A 20,142-nucleotide genomic window follows, 5' to 3' on the forward strand; every position below is an offset into this window, starting at 1 on the left:
CTCCTCGATTGTTTGTGATCCATGAACTAACAATCAAAAGCCAAAATAAAACAAAAATAGAGATAAAAGTCAACGTTACATTTAACTTAAATATTACAATGCAGTTTCGTCGGGTAAAATCGTAACTTTTTTCACAGGCGTTTACATTGTTTGTAAAACTAAAGTAAATAACGGGGCTTTTGCGCAGTCTTATTGGATGGTTAATTTTAAAATGCTTTACGTGAACCTTTGTGATGATTTTCCATTTAAAGTAATAATTTCGTAATGCATATTCTCGAGTGCGTTAAGGCCAGTTAAGGACAGCTTTAATGTTCTTTTCTGAAATCGTGGTTGGTGTTCGGGCTCACACCAACTTTCCTTGGCTCCTTATGGGATAAAAAACGTTTTTCATTTAACTAATTCATTCATGCATTTTCTGTTGCTATCGTATACTCCTTGTTCCACTATGCAAACACACTGATTTAACCCATAATCCCCGACTTTTCCCAAACCGACGCAAACACTCCAAACCTCAGCTTCCTTACGGCGGTTTGTAGCGTCGTGAAGATGATGTCACGTTTCTAAGCAACGTCTATCAAAATAAAATTGTCTTTTTAGTGTGTCTCGGCCGGTCGCAGATTTCGGCCCACTTATCCTTCTCACTTCACTTTGTAATTATTTAGTTCCTCTGATAATAATAGAAAAAAATAGTAATTGAAAAACCAACAAAAAAAAGAAACATTCGCACCTGGATTTTCAAAGCTGAAGGGAATTTTAGAGCGGCTTTGTTTTGTAATACAGCCTGTGGTGATCACAGACAATACGGCGGTGAAAAATCTTTGCACTCTGCCGAGCCTCACTCGGTGTTCTCGTGTTCTTGTTTGGTGGATATTTCTGATCCGATTCAATTTCCCCTGAGTCAGAAAATGAGCAAAAAGAATCACAATGAGTTTGCGAGCGAGATGATCGGACAAAAATTTTTCCACACACAAAGAGTACATCTAAGGAAAGGAAATATTGACATACCATAGTGGGAAACTTGTTGTAACTACGTTTCTCGGTTTCAACCTTTTTTTCACAACACAGATTCAGTTTGTTTGCCTTCGTGTAAACTGTAACGCATACGGTCTACAATGATTAGCTCGCGTATGACAATTGTACTTTTATTTTATGACGTTTGTGGAATTTTTCACGCGTGCTGAGCGGGCACGCGCTTGATGAAGAGTTCCCGTGAAGTTCCTCAGTTCGGGATTACCCACGAGAGGGTTGGAAAAGGCCCTGGGGAAGAGGTTGTCCCCAGTCAGCTGTTTTCAAAATGGCGGACCAGTCGAAAGATCCTTCAACTGTAGTGAAGCAAGCCAGGTAACGTTATGATCTTGCATTAAACTTGGATAATCTACTGCTCTCTCATAACTGAAAGTCTTAATGCGTATTTCTTGCCACTTACAGGCTTTTACAGGATCCGGACTTCAGAGAATTCTGTACCAAAGTTCTCGGAATTTTGCACAGTCGTGAGCGAGGCGCTGAGTGCATTAATGCTTTAAGGCGACTGTTTCTGCTGTTAGCCGCTACTAGACAGAGAAGAAGGTATTTATGCTCACACTCTCTTCTTCTTCAGTGAAAAGGGCTACATTTGCTAGGTTTATTAATCCTGGCCAGAAAAAAAGGTCATACTTAATGCACATGTTAAAGGTGTTATCTTTAATTTCCAATTCTCTTTACTACGTTTCGTACTGTCTTTCCATTCCCCTGGAGAGAATATATTTGTGATCTGACAGCTTTTTTCAGATCATGAAGTTCTTCATTAAATAAAATGTTACCATCTGGTTATTCATTAACTCATGTCACATTTCCCAATCATCACCCTCTCTTGATATTCTCAACAGGTTGACACAGGAATTAATCGATGAACTGAAAAATGTTACCAGTGAACCTCAGCAAGGTCCTAAAAGATTACGACTTCTTTGCTCTGCGATCTTGCGAGAAATAACTCCCACCAGCCAGCTGGTTATCACTAATTTGGAGCCTCCTGTGGAGCAGAAAAACATCCCAGTCATTTTACCTTTGGTTTGGGTCCAGGTAAGCTTTACTGTAATCAATCAGTCAAGCAATCGTTTATTTTAACAAGTTTCGTCAAGGAGCTAAGAACTTGTTCAAAATACGAACATGTATAAAAGAGAACTATAGTAATTACAGCTAATAATATCATTCTATTTTAGCTAATAATGCTATTCTATTTTAAAACAACTTAATAGATATATAAATCAAATCAAGCATATCTAGGCTCTTAAATTACCCCTCAAGTGTTATACTGCTGGAGTCCAGGATCAAGTCTGCAAAAAGTGCAAGCCAGCAAGTCATGCAAGCCAACATGTTCCGGTTAGCCTAAATAAGAGTCTGGTTAATTACATTAGCCTAAATAGAACCTGGTTAGACTAAATAACCCTCCTCCCCCTGCCTCCCCACCCAAGAGAAAAACCCTACCTTCGTCTATAGATCCAGTATGGATTACTGGCTCACATGGCTCGCCTGCTTGTTAACCTTGATAAAACTCCTTTTAGCCTAACTAACATTCTGTTTAGTCCAATTAGCACTCTGGTTAGCCTAAATTAGCTTAGTTGGCTTGTGGTTAGCCTTTTTAGAGGGTTCAGGATCCTGGCTCACATGCCTTGCATGTCTTGCTGGCTCGTATATTAGTATCACTGTCCTTGAGCAACCAATTAATCTTAAGGGCTTGCATGTATTAAGCATGGAAGATGTGGCATGTATATTGCATAAAAGAAAGTGAAATCTGAGCCAAAATGATCTATACCCATGACATTAAACCTTGTTCTATCTGTAAATATTACTCTGGCTTTACTACATCCCTTAATACTGCCTCAGATTGGGTAGAATGGGAAAGCAACCATGGAACATAGGACAATTTTTCTCATATAATTTTACAAAAGTCTTATATACATGCAATCCCTGTATTTGTAATGATCTTTGTGTCTCATTGTTCAGGGTCAGGAACATGGCCTCTGGACAAACCACGTTCCACAGCTTGTACAGTGAGTAACATTATGCTACAAATTGACATGTTTTAGTTTTTGTCACGCTACAATGTGTGGTTCCAGACAATATTCATACTCTCCTACAGTTATACCATACTAGATACTCCCTAAAAGACTTTTTAGGGTTTGATCTCCCCTACCCACCTCTCTATAAATTCTAGTTTAGCAGGTGCTATACTTTCCTTTAAAAGATTTCAGCTTTTGAACCACCCATCGATTCCCTTGGGGAAGAGTATAGTACCAGCTTGAAGGGGACTGGCTGCTTAATAAAGGTAAAAACAATAGCAAAGACATCATTGGGACTTTGATTACTGGCCATATAATAGATGGCCATTTTGTAGGGGTGCGATTGTAGTTTCATTAAGTGGTAAGAAATTATCTTTTTATTTTCAGGTGGTTAACCAATCCTGGTGTTCCCGTAGAGTTACAGACATTGTCACTTGAATCTTTACAGTTATTAATACACGTAGATGACAACTTGATATCACAAGGTTTCCTTCTTCATATCATTCAGTTTTTTTATTGTATTGCTTTTACACCATTACTAGTGTGTGTCGACATAAACTGTAGACTAATATTTGTTTTTAAAAAAGTTGTGGAAGCAGCTTTCTCTCCTGGACTTGAAACACCATTGAGCCCCTTGTTACAGACACTTCCATTCAACAGACATTCCCTTATCACACAGGCTATGAGTAGTCCTTCTGTCACTTAGTCCATCATGTGTGATGCAAAAGGAAACAGCTAGAAAAAATATCTGTGTAAAATCCTGGGGGTAAGATGAGCGCACTTCTTACCCCCCCCCCCCCTATTTCACGCAGCCATTTTCTCTTCATGTTTTATATATGGTCACGCTCGATGGACTAAGTAAAAGAGGGACCACTTGTAGTCTATTATTACAGACAGTTCACTCGGTCCCAACAAAACCAGATTGATTTCACAACTCTGATATTGCTACCTCCATGGCACAACACTCAGCTCAGCCCCTCTGGTATCCAAGTTAAAGAGGTTTGACTGTATTTATGTTCAAATTATTCTGAATGTATAATTATGAATAACATGTGTCTTGAGAAAATAATAATAACTCAAATTGTATTAAATGAGATATTATGTTCAATAGAGTAGGAAATTATGTTATCTTGTTCTTAGACTTACTAAGTACCTGCAGACAGCTTACAATCATTTTTCAGTGAAATGATTCTTATTTCTCTAATTTTCAATCTGTGGCAATCTTACAATTAATTAACAAATTGGTGATGTGAACATAATGTTCTCTCAGTGACTTAACCTGTGAACATTGTTGTGGATTTGTTTATCTACAGATGATGCAGGTGGAGTTAGTCGGCAAATGGCTAACTGGTTGAAAAATGCCAGCACGGTGTCAGCACCTAATCCTTACCAGAGACAGATATTCAGAGGAGGAAAGGCTAAGGGGGTTAGACGTTTGTTTTAATTTAATAATTATTAAAGTGCTACTGCAACCAAAAATCAATTCTACTTTTTCTTTGTATTTCAAAACTGTATAACTGAACCACTAAGTGACCAAAGTTTTAACCCTTCATTTCAAAAAGACACCTGTTTATTTTAACTGAAATTTTCCTAATTAATGGTCCGCCATTACTAACTTTAAAATCTTGAGAAACTTCTTGTGTGAAGGAAACCTCTGCTCATATTAAAAACATGTGAATAAATCAGCTCTGCAGTCTTAAGATTTGAGATTTTGCTATGGCTTTCCTGGTGCAAACTCCTTCAAGAACAGGCCCCAGGTTCAGCTTGGCGATTATTTAGGCAATGGGACAAATCAGTTATGATTAGGCATAACATGTAACTTACATCCATTCCCTGGATTGATTTCTGACATATAGATGCTAATGTTAAAAGATGAAACGTTCATATTAAGCTTGCTTAGAGCTATGATTTTTAAGTATAAAAAAGTTACTACAGTTCATGATTTGAGTTAATTTTAGTTCTAATCTTGTTTCGTTTCTTTGTAGTATCAGCTGGTTACTGAAGTTGATGGAACATCATCAAGATATTTTTTCACAGTGTTGAGTATTGGTAAGCAGAGAATTACTCTGACATAAAATAAAAGAGAAAATCCAGACATACAATGATGAATGCTAGAGAGACTTTACTTTTCTGCATGTACATGTATGTTTATTTCTTGTGGGAGGTGTGATGACTAACAGTTATTTTATTCAACTTGAAGTCATGTTATCTGTGTTTTAGCCTTGTCCGGGGTCACTGTATTGTGTTCTTGGGCAAGGCACTGTTTACTCTGACTCATAATAGCTCTGCTTGCCAGGGAGTACAAAGGGGTAAACTATTAGGGAAAGCTAGCAAATAAACTTCAGTTATTCAGAAGCCCATTGTGCATGGGGGATACCCACAGTACCTCTAGTCTGTTCGTGTTACAGAAGGCTGGATAACGTACAGTGTTTTTGGCCTCTTTGGCCCAATTGCAGATGTTACCCTTGATTGTTGCAACACATAATGTCAGACCAGTTGAGAACAGTACCGCTCAAAACTAAGTTACCACCTCTTGTCTTATTTCTCTCCAGATGAGAATCATGTTTCGGGAAGTGAGAAATGCATATCAAGAGACCAGAGTCCAGTTAATAACTGTTTTGCTTTTTTTTTTTTATTTACAGCACAATACTGTTTCCCAGACCAAGTTTTGAATATCCACAGCTTTTCTATGTTAAGATCATGGCTTCAGCATCTTACATTCACCACTGCAACATCAATCTCTGTTTCTCCGAGAGATTGTCGATCACCAGTGACTTTAACAACTGCCTCAAATCCTGGCTCTGTTGAGAATCTCAGCCAAGCAACTTATCCATATGGATCTCTATCCCAGAACACCCTTGACCAGAGTCAGTCAAGTATGGATAATGTTTCAATTGGTTCCCAATCTTCTGCTGGCTTTATTATCCCTTTGTTACGTTCCTCACCACAGGGGTCTGAGAACCAGTCTTTGAACCAGTCCCCCATTCTTGGAAGATCTCCAGATGACAGATCTCCTGATGACCGGTCAAGTGGCAGTGACTCTAGACCACAGACTCCTTTAAACTTTCCACTTGATCCCGAGGAGACTGGTGTCAAGGCTCAGGCAAAACCAGCATCACAGCGGGGTAAACATCAGAGATCTGTGTCATCAGTGAGTTTTTCAAAACTGTTTCCTTCCAGTGTACATGGTGCAAAAACTGGTGAACAAGAACTGAAGGAAAGAGCTTGTGAATATTGTCTTCGGCTTCTGGAACAAAGTGAAAGAAGTAAGAAATGTGTCATCAACTTTTTGTAACATATAAATTTATTTGAGTAATAGTGAGATCTTTTTACCAAAATAGCAACCGTTTATGAGCATCCCACAATGTTTCTCAAATCATAAGAAATCAAAATGGCTACCGTATCAGTAAAAAGGTCTATAATAAAGAGAAAAATGTACATAGAATTGAACTGATAGAAGTCAATTTTTCTATGATTGCGAGTGGCATAACACAGTACAGACTGCTGGTCTGTCAATCCTACTGTTATGATTCTGAAACTCTGATTAACTTGGCACAATTTGGTGATACTTATGAAATAATTAAATACTTCTGAAGTAGCACAGTGACAGAAGACCTGCAGATTCTATTCATGTGACTGTTATTTTGATACAAATTTTCATTCCAAATACATACATACATACATAAACTTTATTTAAGCTCAAATTTCAGAGTAGCTTGACAAGCTAATATTTCCGAGATGTAACACATGTAATACATGTGGGCTTTTTTGTGACTTAATTAATACCAATTTCACATCAATTATTTTTAATCAACTTATAACAGTAGTTAATGAATTGTTTGTCATTTAATTTCAAATTTGTTGCAATTTTTTGGCAGAACCAAGCAAGCATCAAGATGTCGTGTTAATTGAAGCAGTAAGTTTGTTAAGATACTTATTACTGAATGAACATTTTTAAATGTATGCATAGAAACTGATTATGACATCACTAACTTGGGAGGTTTTTTCTTCAGCATAACAAAACATTATTGAATTATTATATTTAAACAAAGAATTCTCGATTCAAACAAACCTATTATTGTTTTTGTTTTTTATGGTTTCATTCTACAAACATCAGCATACTAACCTTATGTTTTGCAAAGGATGTGTGCAAAATTTAATAAATTTACAGTGAAATGTTATCATCCAGACATCCTTTTATTTTCCCTGGATAGTGTCTCGTTGAGGCCATCTACAACTTGGACATCCTGTGTGCAACAGACAAGTCCTTAATTCCCAAACTTATTGAGATAATAAGAAGACTTTATACTCGAGTCAAGTCTGACATCAACAGGTGGAAAAGGGTTTTGATTCCTGTAGTGCAGTTTCTGCTTAACCATGGTGAGTACTGCGGTATGCAGTTTCTCCTATCTTGTGATAATTTAGCAGACCTGATTTGATAGCTTGGAGAGCAATTTGAGATGTGAAATGCAGTTTTCAGTAAAAGTTTTCAAGTACTAAACTAGTCTTGTGAGTCACACATTTCTAAACATAGAGAAAATAGATGAGAAAGCAGCATGGAGCAGAGTATTTTTGACAAGACATGAGGTGGTTGGAAATGTGATGTCCACTCTGTTGAGTGTTTAATAGATCTTTTCAATTGAAACTTAAATTAAGGGAAAAAACTGAGAAATAAAACCGTAATTAATAAATAATTGTTTTAATAATTTTACCATCACTGTGCAATATTCCTGTTGTAACTCAATGAATTATTAATCTTTAGATTTTTTCAGTAACATACAAAGTAACTTTGTAGCCTTCCATCAGCTCTCAGTTATAAAAACAGTAAGATTATCACTAGAGGTGATCTGTTCAGGCTCGCTTACCAGCTGCTGTTCACGAAAAGAGCCCACATTCCTCTCCTTGGATCTTCTTGGAGAAGAATGTCGGCCAGGCTTGGGAGAGCGGTGGAAACCGAGCCTATGCTGTATGATCTCTTGTGATTGCAGGTGAAACTGTAGTTCTTGATCCTGAACCTGCCTGCCAGTATCTGCTGGGTCCTGTTCTGAGTTCTTATTATGCCAAGTATGTTTTTTTGTTTTATTCTGAATAATATTGTGCTACTTTTGGGCATATTTTATCAGCAAAGTAGAGTTATCTGGGCCACTGACCTGCAACAAGTTCCACAACTTAAGTTAAATTGTTTTCTAGACTTTTGGAAAGTGAAGTGGCCGCCACCTTGTTACTATTTGATTTCAAATTTGTTTCCGTGAATCAAAAGTAAAATATTTTTTCAGGCATTCGTCAAGGAGAAAGGGTAATGCATGATGGCTGAAGTTATTGTGGCAGTGTTGCAGGCTGTAGTGACATACATGTACTATTGAACATTCATAGCTTGATAAATTATCACTATACAAGAAGATAACGTTTTTTTATTCTTTTTTTTTTTTTTTTTTTCATCTTACAGTTCTTCCCTCGCATTTGATATTATTTTCTTTTGCCTGGAAAACCTGAGAAAACTCAGCGCATCAAGCACCATCCTTTTGAAGTATTTCCCAAATCTATTTAAGGTGAGTATAGCTGGACACGTAACTCAGTTCCACATAACATGCTAACTCATATAATCAGGAACAAACGTCTTGGGACAAATTCGGCCTTTTGGCGCTTTGGTACACACGCCAGGCGCGAATACAACTTCACCTGCCTAACCTCTCCCCCACCCCACATACAATGTTGAGAACTAGTATTCTCCCGAGTTTCAATACTTGGGTGGGCAGGGAGAACAGCAACGCGTTTTTTAAAGGATAGTGGTGCTTTTCTCAAATTTCAGTTGTAAAACACAGATAATTCGTTACATTACGCAAGTGTCCCAAGGACTTTTGTCCACAATTGTCTGATCTCAAGCCAGGTTTGTTTTAAGTGTGAGGCTGTTTCCAGAACGCGTAAAATGATTTTTTGTGTGTGTGTTTGTACACCAATACAGATCTTGGCGTGGCATCCACGCACATATATCAAGGAATTCATGGAGATGCTGCCAGCCATGCTAAATGAAGACAATGTCATTGAGGTATAGTCATTCCACTTCTTGTTATGTTGACGATTTTGTTTCTGATTCACAAGAATGACACTTTATTCCTTTTCTGTTTCTTTTTAATTTTCAAACAATAGCTGCTTAGTGACCATGTTTGATGATGTAGATTAATAGGTACATGAGAATCTGGGGGGGGGGGGAGGGTGCAAGTGACTGGGTGTATGAGAGGGTACTTTTGTAATCAAAGAGGCCAGTCTGATGTTCAACGCGCAACATTAATTCCAATCACAAAACGGATCCAAGAAACAAAGCGATGCGAAGCGGTTGTTTCAAAACAACATAAATAAAATAATTACAAGTTACAGTCGATTACATACAAAGGAAATAGAAATAACAGGGTATAGGTAAGACACTTACAAACGTTGTTTGACTCCTGAACCACAAAGTGATTTCAAAAACGTTAAAGATGGTTAACTGTATAGAACGATACAATACTCATGCATGATGCAAATGTTAAGGGTAGCGGATATACTTCTACAAAAATACAAAGACAATGCAAAATTATGCTGAAAATCTTGACTAACACAGTGCCAGTTGCATGCATGTGAAATACAGTGTAAACGAAAAGAGTGGGATGACAAGGCAAAAGAATGCATGTACCAACGGAAAACATAACAGAGTGCGGCAACAAAACTTACAACTGCTTTTTGCCTTGCGTGGCATTGGTGGGTTATTTCGGAAACGAGTTAAAGCGCTTTGCACGCCTTGCTTGCTTGTGTTTTATCTCTATTAACTAAAATAACAAAATTCATCAACAATGAGCCTTATGTTAGCATTAATGTTAGCATTAATTAACTGCTTATAAATAATTTAGGCGCAATATTTCAGCGTGAATTTATAATTTCACCTGTGAAACGGCAAAATTGCCAAGGCTTGTGTGATTTTGTACCATGTGACCGGATCGTGCAAAGGGCTTATTCCCAGAGCCTTTTAATTATAGGACGGTGTCTTGTCTATTGTCATCCTGTTGTTATAATTATTGGACAACACACTTCTTTTTTACGCCAAAAATCAAACCATTCGATTTTTTTCTCAAATTTTGTTATCGTTGTGATTAATTACAAAGAGGACTTCGTGACGCCTTAACATTGTAACGTATTAGTTTGCAGATATAGCCATCACAAAATCCGCCACTCGATTGAAAGATATGTTTCCAACTTTTACCATCTTCCACTATAGCTGTCATATTTTGTTTTCCTTTCCTATTCAAGAACTAACTCCATGAACAGCAAAATTGTCCGATTGTGTCCTTCACTGCTTGTCTAACCTCAATGATCCTCCAGCAATAAAGAATCGGGTTTAATGCTGAGTTTAAATACACTAATGTGGCTGTAAATTGTCTCGCTTGGAATAAGTATTTTGTCGATTCATTAGAAGTCCACAAAGCTGTAACTATACCGTGCGGTAGATAGCAAAACACCATTGTCAACTGCAGCCAGAGAGCACTACAAACTGCCTTTCTGTATCGCGCCATGCACAGATGAGTTGTTTGGGTTTCTTCTCGATGAACAAGGTCTTGTACTTGAGTTTGATGAAGTCGGAGAGTCACAAAAATCTTTGCATAGGAGAGGACTGAGGCTGATACACAAAACGAAATAATTATACAGCCACACCATAAAGTTATAAGATGATTCCGAAAATACATCGCTGTAGCGAGAGTAGAAACGCCCCAAAAGGAAAGTACAATCACATAAGTTCGCTTCAAAGTTACAACTTGTCTGTATCTTAGCTTCAGCAACAGCGCGAGAAGTCTGTCCACGCTTATTGCAGTCAGTGTGAACAAGGATACTGAACACAAAAGGTAACCTGTTATTAGACATAGGGCAAATGCGTAGCGACAAATCCTCCAGCTTTCATTCACGTAAGTTGTTAAATAGATAGTGTAGAGAGGCTGTGAAATAAGGCCAACACAAAGGTCAGATAAAGCTAGGCTACGGAGCAGAAGTTTGGATGGTGGATGAAGGGACGACTCTTTGTGAAGAGCAACGAGGACGAGAATATTTCCAAGAATTGAAGTAATCGTCAGAAAAACGTTCACGACAGAAAGACCTATTAACTGGTAAGATACTTCAAAATTTGTCGAACATGCCAGCTCTCCGAACACTTTCCACCTTCCATCTTCCGTTAAGTTGGACATCACCATTTTGTTTTTCTCCAGTTAGCAAACAGATTCTTTTTTACCACAATTGTATCACTCACTATAAATCAAAAGCTTCGTGCTTTGAATTAAAAATCACTGCTCGTAAAAAGAGAACAATTTTTTTTGGCTGGATAAAGTGGCATCTGTTTTAGCTCGCTCAATTCATCCCCCGTTTCGAAGACATATCAGGTCAGTTATTTACACATGCACAATAGGTTAAAAGCAGCATAGCAGATGCGTCCGTGTCAAAGAAGAGTTAAAAGATTTGTCACTGTAATTAAAATTTAATTTAAATTTGGATTAATCGAAAAAGGTAAAATTGTGTTCCAGGACATAAGATTAAATAATAATTATACTACCTTTAAAACTATTTGCATTTGGTTCCGCTCGCTGTCATTTCTTAATTCATTATATGACTGAGAACATTACTTTATTGTGATTATCTGAGAACAGGCCAATTTTAAACGTTAATTCTCATTAAATTTGCACTGCAGTGGAAATTAACGCGCGCGCGTTCGCATTTTTCTCATGCAGTCGTATAATAAATCAGTAATTGTGTGAAAGCTCGAGCAACAATGTGGGTAATCGTATGAATGCGAGTGCTGTTAAGGATTTACACTACTCCTGACATTTGAAAATTCTTTCAACTTGCGCTCGCCCAAAGGCTCGTGCAATTTTGAGAGAATTTTCAAATATCACTCGTGGTGTAAATCCTTACTGATTGCACTCGCATTCATACGATTACCTATACAAACTGAGTAACTGTCAATTAAATTAACTCAAGCAAGAATTTTAGGACAAATCCTTGTTTCCAACTGCGTTAATTTTCATAGGATGGGTCAAAGAGAGCTTTTTTTTTTTTCAAAGAGAGCTGCAGACTACTTATAAGATAAATTCACATTAGTGAAGAAAATCTCGTGGTTTTCAAAATTTCTATTTTTGCAAATATTACTGTGTTGGAAAACGTCAAGCTTATTGCACCTGGTGAAGAAATGGATTTGCGCAGCTTTTTCATTAAGCTAACGTGTAAAAAATGTGAGCACTAAATTTGCTCTGTACAAATAACAATTCTAATAACGAAAGCTTTGGACAAACAATTAAGAGTAAAAATTAGCGATAATAATTTTGAATGACGTTTTGATGACTCGTTCATTATTTTCAAATTCGTACAACTAAACGTCAGACTCTTAAGAGTTCTTTATATTCTGAGAATGTGAAAGTCTCGTTGCATGTGATTACAAACTCTACAGTTATTTCGAATTCCCCGTTATTTCAAACTCAAAACCATTTCTCTTGGATTCGCCCTTCAGTCATTTACTATCGGCTATTTCGAAGTCACGCTATTGTTTCCCCTGAGGGTTCGAAATAGCGGGATTCAACTGTAAATAGTTTTGCTCTGATTGAGTTATAGTGAGTGTTCAGTTTAGGTTTCTTTTTGTTTTTTTGGATAAAGAGCTTTTCGTAAATCACGCATTCAAATTTCCCACGACATTTTCTACGAATGGTAAATTGTCCCTGAAGATAACAATTATTTGCTTTCGTGTAAACGCCAAGGAAAGGTGAAGCTTGTATAGTTTTCCTTAATTTTCTTAAGACTGTGTAAAACCCAAATTTTCTGGGGCATGACCTTTAGGTTGCACAAGAGTTAGTTTGGTGGGCAAAAACTTTAGCAATATTTTTTTTAAACATAGAAAACACTTGTTCGTCTTTTTTTTTTCCCATGGCTACCCCTGGACGATTTTTTTCCAGCAGTTTTTCCTGTGCAGGAATTCTTTTATTGGAAATTTCCCAACCCCCAACCCCTCTCTCGAAAAGGTAATGGTCCTTTTCTAAAGGTTTCTGAAGCGTTGCTTGGCTTTTCAAGGGTTTCTTAACCGTCTGGGAACATAACGTGGATAACACAGAATAATAATTAGCACACCATCACGAATTTTGGATCGAAATCAAATGGCCCGGTAACTCTTCGGCAATGCTGTTAAAATTCCTGAATACCTTCAGAGATACTCCTGTTTTGCCGTTTAAAGAATGCAGCACGCCTGAAATTTTAATACCGTTCTCTGACACGTTTTGTTTAAGAACGAAAATGGTATGCGCTAGCACTTTTGTTCGGTCTGACTAATTTTGGAAAAACCCGTTCCATTTAAGGGACTCAGATCTGAGTAATCTGGCGACTGGTAGGCACCTCAGTGAATATAGTGTTCTACCAGTGTGGTACAGAAAAATCTTGCGATCAACACGTTGTGTTTTTCTTTACTCAGATGTTTCACACATTGTTGGATTTACCTTGCTTAGCTGCGGCTTTGTGTACATCTTGGGCCACTAAAGGTATAGTATTATAGTCTGCTGTCAATTTAATACACACAGTCACTCTAGTTAAGTAACGATTGACAAATTTGAGTAATATTTTTGAAAATAAAATAGACTAGTTTACCAATAAGTCGACGTCACTAATAAGCGTTAAAAGAGATTTCAGTGCTTGCCACGTGTTGTAACCGGTCTTCTTTATGTTAACAACTTACACGGTCTTCACGGTGCAACTCGCCGATAGCCATCTGGAGAGGGGCATTGTGAGAGCTAACTATCTTGCACAAAAGAACACAACACGTAGTGATCCGTGTCAGCGCTTGAACCTGGCAGGACAGCTGGATCCGGAGGCCAGCGCAGTAACCATATTCCATAACGGAGTATGGAGAAAGCAACTTAAGTTTAGAGGACCTTAGAGCCATGAGTTTGAGATTAATTATTCAGATTATTCCTATTTTTCTCCGTGTGTTTTCTTACCGCAGCAAGGGCCGGCAGTAGTGACAAGATGGTTTTCGTTCAGTCATCTGTTGATTATTTTCTGGACCCAGAATACAAGCCTCTCTTTAGCTACATTATGAGATTACAAGCCGGACAGGGAGACACCATAGACAAGTACGTTTTATCAATTATTAAATGTCATAAGAGTGTTTTCCAATTGAGTGTTTAAACTAATCCAGAGCTGCTTTGGTTTGCGTTGCTATTATTACTCTTCTCTTTGCGTTTGAGGAAACTTGCGCCAAATACTCAACCAATCAGATGCGATGTCAAAACCAGTAGTGACTTGCGCCAAGATCGTTTTGCCGAGCTTTGCGCCTGTCTCCTGCAAGATGAGTTTTGAATCCATGTGCTCTTGTGGTTGTCTATGGTAAGCAACGTGACGTGAGAAGTTTCATCCTGCACATGCGAGTTAGTGCTATCTTTGAATGATACCAGTAACTGGGCACCATTTAGTGCCTCACACACCAAAAAGAAACGACATTCAAACTTAGCCGCTTGGCTGTGAAGCGAAAGAAAGAAACCAGTCATCGCTCCATCTAGTACTAAAGAACTTTAAGGTCTTTAAGCTTACCTTCCAATTTTCCTTTGCGTTGCAGACTCAAAACACTTCATTCTTTGTTAGAAGACAGACTCGATCAGCCTCGCGTTGTTGTATCTGCACAAATAGCTCCAGTTCTATTGAAGTAAGAAATGGTGAATAAGCTTAAAAATAAAATTTCCTTCTTTCTTTCGTGAGTCTAAAGGTCTCTCGGCTCGCAACCCTCTTTGTAAAGTAACGTATATGTTTTGTTACTCGTCCTTAGCGCGATGTTTTCCACCATCCTGGAAGAAGCAGATGAGGAAACAGCCAGTCGCATGGTGCCAGTTATACTTGAAAGAGTCGGTCTCCTGTATCCTGTGCAAGACTACCGTAAAGAGATTCACGAGTATGGCATTCTTATTTCTACACAGAGAGAAACTTACCTTGTATAAATTTTGTGCATGGAAGGGGTAGGAGCACCAATGTGCTTGGCGGATGCAGCGTGGCTGAGTGGTTAGGGTGGCTGAGTGATTAGGGTGGCCGAGTGGTTAGGGTGGCCGAGTGGTTAGGGTGGCCGAGTGGTTAGGGTGGCCGAGTGGTTAGGGTGGCCGAGTGGTTAGGGTGGCCGAGTGGTTAGGGTGGCCGAGTGGTTAGGGTGGCCGAGTGGTTAGGGTGGCCGAGTGGTTAGGGTGGCCGAGTGGTTAGGGTGGCCGAGTGGTTAGGGTGGCCGAGTGGTTAGGGTGGCCGAGTGGTTAGGGTGGCCGAGTGGTTAGGGTGGCCGAGTGGTTAGGGTGGCCGAGTGGTTAGGGTGGCCGAGTGGTTAGGGTGGCCGAGTGGTTAGGGTGGCTGAGTGGTTAGGGTGGCCGAGTGGTTAGGGTGGCTGAGTGGTTAGGGTGGCTGAGTGGTTAGGGTGGCCGAGTGGTTAGGGTGGCCGAGTGGTTAGGGTGGCCGAGTGGTTAGGGTGGCCGAGTGGTTAGGGTGGCTGAGTGGTTAGGGTGGCTGAGTGGTTAGGGTGGCTGAGTGGTTAGGGTGGCCGAGTGGTTAGGGTGGCTGAGTGGTTAGGGTGGCTGAGTGGTTAGGGTGGCTGAGTGGTTAGGGTGGCCGAGTGGTTAGGGTGGCCGAGTGGTTAGGGTGGCTGAGTGGTTAGGGTGGCTGAGTGGTTAGGGTGGCTGAGTGGTTAGGGTGGCCGAGTGGTTAGGGTGGCCGAGTGGTTAGGGTGGCTGAGTGGTTAGGGTGGCTGAGTGGTTAGGGTGGCCGAGTGGTTAGGGTGGCCGAGTGGTTAGGGTGGCTGAGTGGTTAGGGTGGCTGAGTGGTTAGGGTGGCCGAGTGGTTAGGGTGGCCGAGTGGTTAGGGTGGCTGAGTGGTTAGGGTGGCCGAGTGGTTAGGGTGGCCGAGTGGTTAGGGTGGCCGAGTGGTTAGGGTGGCCGAGTGGTTAGGGTGGCCGAGTGGTTAGGGTGGCTGAGTGGTTAGGGTGGCCGAGTGGTTAGGGTGGCTGAGTGGTTAGGGTGGCCGAGTGGTTAGGGTGGCCGAGTGGTTAGGGTGGCCGAGTGGTTAGGGTGGCTGAGTGGTTAGGGTGGCTGAGTGGTTAGGGTGGCTGAGTGGTTAGGGTGGCCGAGTGGTTTGGGTGCCGGACTTGAAATCCGGAGGTCGCGGGTTCAAGTTCCGCTCTGACCACTAAGCTGGAGTTGTTTCTCGGCAGACCCTAGTTCAACTGGGATTTTTAAGCCTATTATGTTTAGTTGATATATTTGTTTCTTTCAGTTCAAGTAGCATGCGTGAGAACTAGCTAAGTGTAGCTAAGCGCATTGACCACGATAAACAACAACATTTGAACATTTTTTTGAACATTTTGACTTGTTTACAAAGCGTGATCTTGATAAACAGTTTTGTAAAGTTCTGAGTCACTCACATCAGTAATGTTATATTTCTAGGTTGTTGTCAGAACGGCTTGTACAGTTGTGTCAGAAATATCCAAACCTGATAGTCAGGTATCAACAGGATATCGTGGAGTTTGTTAGCGGACTGAAAAATCTTGGACCAGCCAAAGAGAATTTCTTCGTTCACTTGGTTAGTTATGTAAACAACAATTGCGTATTTGGGTTTTTAATACACTTTCGTCTCGGAAAACAAAGGAGCGTTATTTTTTTCACGAAAAACGAAGTTGATCCTTGATTCTTGAAAAAACTGTAGCTTTTTTGGAACCATTTCTGTGCACATGCTTCGTACTTTCAGTTCCTTTGCTAGCGCAGTTCACCATTATTAAGGCAGCGTTCACACTGCGCCGAAGAACTTTGAAAACGCAGCTATATTTCTACGGTTAGGTCCTCCGTCCACACTAACCTGTCACGAAAATGGAGCTTTTCGAAAACGCTCTTCTAACCGGAGGAATTTGAAAACGCCGGCTTTACGTTTTCGTGTAGCAAGAAAACATCTTGAAAACGGAGTTTTTTGTAAACGATGGTGTCACGATAACCATGTGATTTCCCTGACCGAGGTTTCCTCAAACACAAATCCAAAATGACCGGTGATTGCTGCGTTTTTAAATTCCTACGGGGTAGTAAACCTGCCCGTAACCTGTATTGTCCAAGCAATATCGTAGTTGGTTTTGGTTTTGTCAGACTGGGTAGAACCGCAAGTAAAAGTAAAAGCTTTATTAAGTGTCATGTGAAACAAACGTAGAACATAATGAATGAAATCTGTCATTTCAATTGTCGATGTCAGAGAAGTGTGAAAACTGAACCTGAAACTGGGATATGCCAATTGCTCCTCTTTAGGTGTGGGTGATTGGCGAGTTTGCCTCTTCTTCACATGACAGTGGATGTACCGTTCAAAACATTGTGCAATATTTCGAGGTACATATACGTCTAAGTGGATTTTGGAGTTGTATTTCCTTTTTCCTCTGTCCTTATCCTTTGGTGTGTAGCCGTGGAAGTTTGTATTCGTCAAAGCAAATAGTAATATTGCTTCAGTTTAATCCAAACTGTGTTTTATTTCTAGGCGTTTGAAGCTTTAACATATGAAGTTGTGATGCAGAATGCACCAGGAAAGGTAGAAATCGTTCCATTGCTAAAGGCCGGCCAGAATAAGAACAAATTCCATTCAACATGGTGTCGAATAAGAATGTGATCGTTTAGCCGCTCCTTGTTCAAGTATTTTTACTCAAAATTATGCGGAAATGACAATAGTTAAACGATCAGCCGGTTCATTCACTGATTAAAGTACAACATCGACAAGAAAAGTATAGAAATGGAGAAAAAGGACACGTGTACAACCAACATAATAGTGCATAAAAATGTCTGGTCGCTTTGCCAGAGTTTAAGCTGCTTTTTCACAACTCTTTTTCACAGAAAGTCATATTTAATATACATTTTCTCCCTCAGGTTTCTTTCAGTGGTAGACTTGTCTCAGTTCTGATGACAACCTTGGCCAAGGTACACGTTGAGCCAGGATACTAATTCTCCTGTTTCACTCCTGTACATTTTTTTTAATGTTACTTTTGAAGGGAATCTTGGTTGAAAAGCAACCGCCCATTGACATCATAATTTCCCATCAAGCTTTGCAAAAATAAAATGGCGGCGCGCGGGAAATTTGGAATCCTAAAATATCTGAAAGGAAACGCCCAGCATTCAAAACAGGCAAATAATTATTTACTGAATCTCTGAAACAATTTAACACAATCACCAGCTTGTGATTTGGAATAAAACTGTTTCTTAGCCAAGATTTCCTAGAATCTGGTGGTACATCAAGACAATATCCTCTTTAACGGTGATTTCTACATTTGCGAAGGCTCACTCGGATGTCTAACCGATTTTCAATTTTTCGATTTCCGATTCAAACCGTAACATTTCATGTACACATGTACTTGTTTCCGAGACATAACGAGATTTGGTTGTTATTTTTATCCGCTTAGCTTGCATCCAGATGTCAAGATGTAATACAGAGAGCTATTTTATGCTTGAGCAAAGTGGTCCGGCAGAAACCAGTGAGTTTTTGTTAGTTTTGATGAGAAGGATTTGTTAAAAGGAAAGACCATTTTCCGCCTGTATTATATAGTCCTTTTTTCAGCCTGGATATGTGCAACGCAAAATAACTGTTTGAAGCAATTGGGCTGATTATTTACCGAAGTAAATCTTTTATCTTTTTTTTATTTGTAGGAGCTTCTTTCAGATTCAGAGTGTTACCCAGATCTTCTTATGCGAGCCCAGGAGCTTATCAACCTTCTTAAACTACCCAAGTATGTACTCTACTCTGTTCAAACTCTCAAAACACAGAATTTCTCTCAGCAATGGTTTTGCTAGTGTCCTTTGAAGGTGTTGTCAGGGTAGTCACGCAATGCTGCTGTTGCGTGAGTTTGGTGAAGCATTGTGTGACTGCCCTAGTAATTGTAATACCGTTTAATGTGGATTTGTAACCTGGTAGTATTTATTCTGTTTAGCGTTGCACCTGTGATATTGAGCCCAGATTCAGAAGTTCACAGCGGAAGGTAAGTGAACGAACCATTTCTTTTCATTTTCTCGAAGATTCTAGGTAGAGAGGTGTACTGGGTACGAATCAGTATCGCAATCACGAACTTTGAGCCTGCAATTTATGTCAAAGGAGTCGGGTACTTCTCGGGAACTTAGCGACTATATACCGAAAGAACAGTCGTTTCGCGACTATACACGTCTGAAACTTAAACTCCTTCAGACAAAAAATCCGAGGCTTATTTCATTGTTTTTACCAGAGCGTTGTTTGTCATGCAATAAGTTGTTCTTGTTTTTTATTTTTGACCTTTTTTTCAGGTGGCACAGAGACCGAAATTCGTCGTTACCTCTTCTCCTTCGCACTTGTGATACAATTCTTGCTTCGTGAGTTCAGCAGGATAGCGTGATTTCAACCGGCTTGTGGAACTGTAACCTGCTTTTCATTGATCCCTGTACAACACAATCAAATCTTCATAATATGAAGTTCGCGACCGCCGGAACAAGTCGTAAGGAAACTCAAGAGCATTGCATTCGCTTCTCAGTGGCTAAATAACTCAGGTTTACGAGAACTTTTCATCCATACCATAGTTCCCGCAGCTAGTAACAGGCTAACCGAGGCACTCATCTCAGTCATTTTTCCTTTTTTTGTTGTGTGTAGTCATCCTTAACACCCTAAATACCTAGGAAGAGAATTTAATCATGAACATTACCTCAATCATAATTTTTTTCTGGTTACGGCTCTGAAGTTAGTAAGCAAGGACAGTCGTGAAATTTTAGGTAATTTGAAAGGACCTCATCAAAGGTGGAACCTTGAAAAGTTCTTTAATGAACTGAGGTGAACTTGGTTACTTTATTATCAGAGAAAAAATTTCCTTGCCCAGTTTTCGAACACGAAGAACAAACCAAGTAAGTTAACTAAGAGAGAGAGAGAGACAAAAATTATAATTTAAACATTATGGTCATAATAATGCAGTAGGACTATGTACAGAATATATACTTTTTATTGAATTGTAAAAGCGTCTTAATAAATAATTTATAAATCAAACTTCTGAGTTTTTCTTCTATTCGATAGAAGGCATTTCTACTACTCGCTCAAGGAAGCATGTTTA

General features: G+C 39.4%; 1 protein-coding gene and 1 non-coding gene across 2 annotated transcripts; both read left to right on the forward strand.

The window, feature by feature from the left end:
* The first annotated feature begins 1,208 nt into the window (after positions 1–1,208).
* LOC145489364 (AP-5 complex subunit zeta-1-like) lies at positions 1,209–20,078 on the forward strand. Its single transcript, XM_081468329.1, has 25 exons — positions 1,209–1,341; positions 1,429–1,566; positions 1,866–2,058; positions 2,983–3,029; positions 3,426–3,523; positions 4,352–4,464; positions 5,024–5,087; positions 5,681–6,304; positions 6,917–6,954; positions 7,253–7,418; positions 8,027–8,102; positions 8,485–8,587; positions 9,001–9,084; positions 13,507–13,573; positions 14,035–14,164; positions 14,647–14,733; positions 14,854–14,976; positions 16,502–16,637; positions 17,345–17,422; positions 17,568–17,618; positions 17,951–18,001; positions 18,481–18,552; positions 18,725–18,804; positions 19,006–19,053; positions 19,352–20,078. The coding sequence occupies exons 1-25, from the start codon at positions 1,295–1,297 to the stop codon at positions 19,419–19,421; spliced, it is 2,784 nt and encodes a 927-aa protein (XP_081324455.1). The 5' UTR covers positions 1,209–1,294; the 3' UTR covers positions 19,422–20,078.
* Positions 16,171–16,244, forward strand: Trnas-uga (transfer RNA serine (anticodon UGA)). Its single transcript has one exon. It is a non-coding gene; the product is annotated as a tRNA-Ser (tRNA).
* Positions 20,079–20,142: the final 64 nt, after the last annotated feature.

Source organism: Orbicella franksi, chromosome 6 (genome assembly GCF_964199315.1).
Source record: "Orbicella franksi chromosome 6, jaOrbFran1.1, whole genome shotgun sequence".
NCBI classification, from domain to species: domain Eukaryota; kingdom Metazoa; phylum Cnidaria; class Anthozoa; order Scleractinia; family Merulinidae; genus Orbicella; species Orbicella franksi.

Excerpts from the sequence above, each read along its gene's own strand:
- LOC145489364 (XM_081468329.1), top strand. The coding sequence starts at position 1,295 with ATGGCGGACCAGTCGAAAGATCCTTCAACTGTAGTGAAGCAAGCCAG. Across the intron at positions 8,103-8,484 it reads CTGAGTTCTTATTATGCCAA|TTCTTCCCTCGCATTTGATA; the intron begins GTATGTTTTTTT and ends TTCATCTTACAG. Across the intron at positions 8,588-9,000 it reads ATTTCCCAAATCTATTTAAG|ATCTTGGCGTGGCATCCACG; the intron begins GTGAGTATAGCT and ends ACACCAATACAG.